General features: G+C 42.1%; 1 protein-coding gene across 2 annotated transcripts in view; it reads right to left on the reverse strand.

Annotated features, from left to right (window-relative positions):
- Positions 1-292: 292 nt before the first annotated feature.
- The window catches only part of LOC113813039 (cell division control protein 42 homolog), a 330,837-nt gene continuing 326,129 nt past the window's right edge, over positions 293-5,000 (reverse strand). For both annotated transcript variants that reach the window (XM_070114838.1, XM_070114839.1), the window contains one exon: positions 293-5,000. This exon is cut by the window's right edge and continues 174 nt beyond it. In XM_070114838.1, coding sequence (XP_069970939.1) covers positions 4,809-5,000 — 192 coding nt within the window. In that variant the 3' untranslated portion in view covers positions 293-4,808.

Here is a 5,000-nt window from a genome sequence, read left to right on the forward strand (position 1 = left end):
TATTTTATGAATGAATGTCCTTTTATATGAATATTTAAGGAGTGGGGAAAGAATCTTTAAATGGGAGAGACGTGTGGGAGTGAAATAGAAATAAAAGGGGATTGAAAGTTAGAAATCAGAATAAAAGAAAACAAGAACCAAAGAATAAAATAATTTCACTCCAAAACTGCCTACAAAAATTATCCTTATAAAAGTTTATTATTTATTTATTTTTTACTTTCTTATTCTCCATGATTCACATTCCTTTCACACCAGAAATTCAAAACACAAAAGGTAGTAAAGAAAACACTTCTTTTAAACTATTTCTCTTTTACTCAAAGTTCAGCTGGCTGGTACAGAGCAGTGTGGGTAATACTACATCACAGTCAAGTTTTCACACACACACACTGAAAGAAATCCACACATGGGTAGCTTCAACCGTGTGAGTTTTTTTTTTTTTTTTACAATTATATTCCTTTCAACTCCTTTGCCATTTTTTTTTATTTGATTAGCTATTCATAGATACCTCATTCCCTTTTCAGTTTTGTAACATGTCCCCCTCCCTCCCGCGTTGCCGGTCAATTACATATATATATACATTTCTTTCCACTTCAGTTATTTCCAAGACGTATAATTTTAACCCTCACAATTTTTTTTCTCTCTTTCACAGTATGATTTTCCTTTCAATGCTCCAAGTCAACAAACTGTCAACTTCTTTTTTTTTCCTGATTTCCAGTACACTTGCCTCTTTAATATCTCTGTTCTCGAAATATCTCGTATAAAACTGGGAAGGTTTAAAATCTTACATCTCACAATCAGATTTATCGTTGATTGAAAAGCTAAAAGTATTTACATCATCTTCTATTTCACCTTCACCACACAGCTGATGATCCCATGTATGTCAAAAAAATTAATAATGGTAATAATAATAATAATATACACAACAATCCACTGTTCATAGTTTACAAGAGAAACAAAATACCTTCGTGAACTTTAAAAAAAAAAAGAGTTGATAAAAATAAATCACACTCACCAAAAAAAAAAGGAAAAAAAAAAAGATGGATTAAATTCACTAAATCATAACTTTCTTCTTATAAAGAGACTGCACTTTGCACTTTTCCATTCACTTAAGAACAGCCAATCACATACTCAAAAATATACAAAATAATAACAATGTTCCACGCGGGTTAAAAGACCACATTTCTATTGTAACTACGATAAGCCAAGTTGCAACATTGCAATAGATTGAAAGCAATTGATTGTGCATAATTGCAAGAAAAATGGAATAAGTTTTATGTGTGCGAAGTGTTGTGAGAAAGATGCAACATACAGAATGGAGGATTATTATCTTTTGAATGTGTACATCGATACGCACACACAAACATATATGTGTGCACGTATGCATGTACGTGTATATATACCTGAATGTATATATACTTGATTTTTTTTTATCTGTAATCCTTAGAAATGAGAATTTCGAGGCGTAACAGGCACCCAAAGGGAGGGACAAATTGGTGTAATGAGACATGATATCCTGTAAATGAAGTAGAGAGAGAGAAGAGAGAAGAGAGGATAGAAGATAAAGGAGAAAGAAGAGAGACGGAGGGAGGGGGAGAAGGGGGGAGGGGGAGGGGGAGAGAGAGAGAGAGAGAGAGAGAGAGAGAGAGAGAGAGAGAGAGAGAGAGAGAGAGAGAGAGAGAGAGAGAGAGAGAGAGAGAGAGAGAGAATGAGAGAACGAGAGAGCGAGAGAGAAGAGAAGAGAAGAAACGAGAGAGAGAGAGAATGAGAGAACGAGAGAGCGAGAAGAAGAGAAGAGAACAGAAGAGACGAGAGAAAGAAAAGAATAACGAGAAGAGAATAGCCACAGGTAGACATCACAGGTAAAGTTACCAAGATCAAGTGACACATTAGTCAAGATTGAAGTAAAGAACAAGATCAGTTTCAGAGTATTACACAACAGTAGTAAGGTTACTGCACAGCACCTGACATTTTTTTTAAATTCACTTTGTTTTAGCACAGTAACCTTCCAACCCGAAAGAAGAGGAAAGGATGGGAGATAAGTATATATTTTCCTTTTTTTTTAAACCTTTTTACCTTGAAGCTCAATTGATTTAGTTATTCATTTCAGAGCGAGGAAAAGTACAGGGCAATAAGGATGAGATTCCGAAAGTTTTCTTCTTTTTTTTACCTGAATAGACTACAAGACAAAAATAATCCTTTTGACTACCTTACAATGCTTCATTTCTCTAAATCTTGTTTGTTGTTCGATCACTCTGTTACGTATTCTCATTTCGATCAATAAGGCTATTTGTCTCGGGGGTCAAAATTCCCTTCCATTTTTTTTTTTTAATCTTTCTTATCAGCGGTCTCTCTACTAAGCTCACCTAAAATTTTCTTCGTCCAAATGCTATTTAGAACACTGGCACTAAACCCTATCTTTTACCTACAGTGCCACCTAAGGGCCAAGAGGATGCCCGCTCGTTCCTAACTCCTTAGTATGAAAATTTTCAGTCATACACTAAACAAAATATTTCAGAAAATAATCAATTCAGACTTCAGGAAAATCAACATCATACACAGAAAGGTAAATACACCCACAAAAAAAATCTCTGAACAGAATTATACAAATGTGACATAAATGCAATTCCAAAAAAAAAAAGTGTTTGATACAGACAAATGAACACCATTTTTTTCTTCTTCTTCTTACAAAGTGTATTAATAAAAAGGAATACTGAATTAAAAAAGAAACAGCTATTGCCCAACCATTCATTTTATTTTCAGAGCAATTTATCCCTTGAAGCAAGTCTGTGGAACAACACTGCCTCAACTTTTTTTACTCCTAGATTCTATGTTATTTCAAATTTTCTAAGTAATTTCACCTCCAACCATTTTCTTATCGTGAATACTAAAGGTGTACCCCTTTTGTGTGGGTGGGGGGAGGGGGAGGAGGAGGAGGGGGGATGAGGAGGAGGAGGACGAGGAGGAGGGGAGGAGGAGGGAAGGAGGAGGAGGAGGGGGAGGAGGAGGAGGAGGGGAGGGGAGGGGAGGGGTAGCAGGTAGGAGGAGGAGGAGGGGTAGCAGGTAGGAGGAGGAGGAGGGGTAGCAGGTAGGAGGAGGAGGAGGGGTAGCAGGTACGAGGAGGAGGAGAACAATAATAATAATGAGGAGGAGGAGGAGGAGAAGAAGAAGGAATAGGAGGTGAAGGAGGAGGAGGAGGAGGGGCTATTTCACTTTGCTGGGAGGACAATAATAATTACTTTAGATAAGGTACAGTGTGTTTTATTGTTCCCGGTCCAGTGTGCGCTGATTGAACAGACGCGCTACTGTTGCTTCACTTGCTTCATGTTTCCTTTGCTTCACTGTAGCTCCTGTGTAAAATTGTTTGCTTCTTTTTCTTCACTTCAATTCCCCTTTCTTTCTTTCTTTCTTCCACTATTGAGTTCAACATCATCATCATCATCATCATCATTATCACCTTCATCTTCATCGTAAAATCTACACTGATATTAGATATTCAGTATCATATTGCACACGACACACACGCGCACAGACACACACACACACACACACACACACACACACACACACACACACACACACACACACACACACACACACACACACACACACACACACACACACACACACGCCAGTCAATATCCCTTTGTAATTATGTATACACAAACTGGAACCCCTCACGCACACCCTCCATCCGCTCAAAAAAACGCACACACCCTCACTCACGAAACGCACACACTCTCACTCACGAAACGCACACAAACTGTAGGTGAAGAAGCATTCGTAATATAACCGTACTGAAACTCCTCTCTTGGACACCTTTCCTTCGCATTCATAGAGCGCCCAAGAGTCCGTTTAACGCTACGTCCTTACACTATCTATATACAACACTATCACAACGGTTGGGATAAAATTCAGATGGCCTTCATCGGCCCTCATCAAATATATATATATATATTTATTTATATACGTTTCTCATCTGTCAAGCATCATCAGTGTTCATCACCACACCATGGACAGGGTCATCCCGAGTTTCTCTCTTTGAAATATTGCTGTTCAATTGTTCATTTGTCCCTTTTTTTAAAGTCATGAACTCGAGGAACGTTTTGTCCGACACTGCCATTGGGGCTTCGAATAAATGTTTCTCGCGGCTCGTTCCGGTTTCAGACGCTCGACTCGGTGCTTCGGGAGAGGGGTTCGCTCGGCGTCTGGGGCTCGGGACAGGGGGGGGGGGGAAGGGGCTTCTAGGGGACGTCTGAAGAACTGCGGAATGATTCGATAAAAAATAAAAAAAGGGAGGGGCAATTGAAGCGTAATTTATGCACATTTTTTCTTTTCTTTCTGCTTGTTGCAGAATCGTTCGAATAAATCAAAATGGTTGTAATGAGAGTATAAAATTATGTTTAAAATAACAGGGGAGTTTTAGCGTCTCGACTGTTCTGAATCTGGAAACACATCTGGCTGCAGGTCCTTTATCTGGGATCCGCTGCGTCTCAGACTGGGAGATAACCGAAGCATGTCAAGGTCTCTGCGTCCTGCACTGGGGGCTTCGGCTCGGGGACTCTCCCAGGGAGCGCGAGCGCGAACGCACGCAGCCAGGAGCCAGCAGACGTCGGAGGCGCTGAGAAGAGGGAGTCTGAGCGAGGCCCCGAAGGGCGCTCGAGGCCGCCCTCCGCACCGAGCAGCAAAAAGACACTTTAGAGGAGGCGTTTGTGGTGACGTCATCACCTCGATCTCGGAGCACGGGGCAGCCAGCGCCTCGCCGCGGGGGCGCGCGGGGGGCGGGGGCTGCGCGCGGGCGCGGGCGTGGATCAAGAGAAGCAGCAGAGCTTCCTCCAGCCGCGCTTCCTGGCGGTGTCGTCCGTGTAGTCGAGGGCGTGGCGGCCGTCGCGGTGGTTGAGCGGCTCGCTGGCGCCGTCCCGCGCGCCGCCGCCGCCGCCGCCGGCCTTGCGGTGCCGCGACGAGAAGGAGCGCTTGGAGGAACCGCCCCGGGACAGCGGCGG

This window comes from Penaeus vannamei, chromosome 36 (genome assembly GCF_042767895.1).
Source record: "Penaeus vannamei isolate JL-2024 chromosome 36, ASM4276789v1, whole genome shotgun sequence".
In the NCBI taxonomy this organism is placed as follows: Eukaryota; Metazoa; Arthropoda; class Malacostraca; order Decapoda; family Penaeidae; genus Penaeus; species Penaeus vannamei.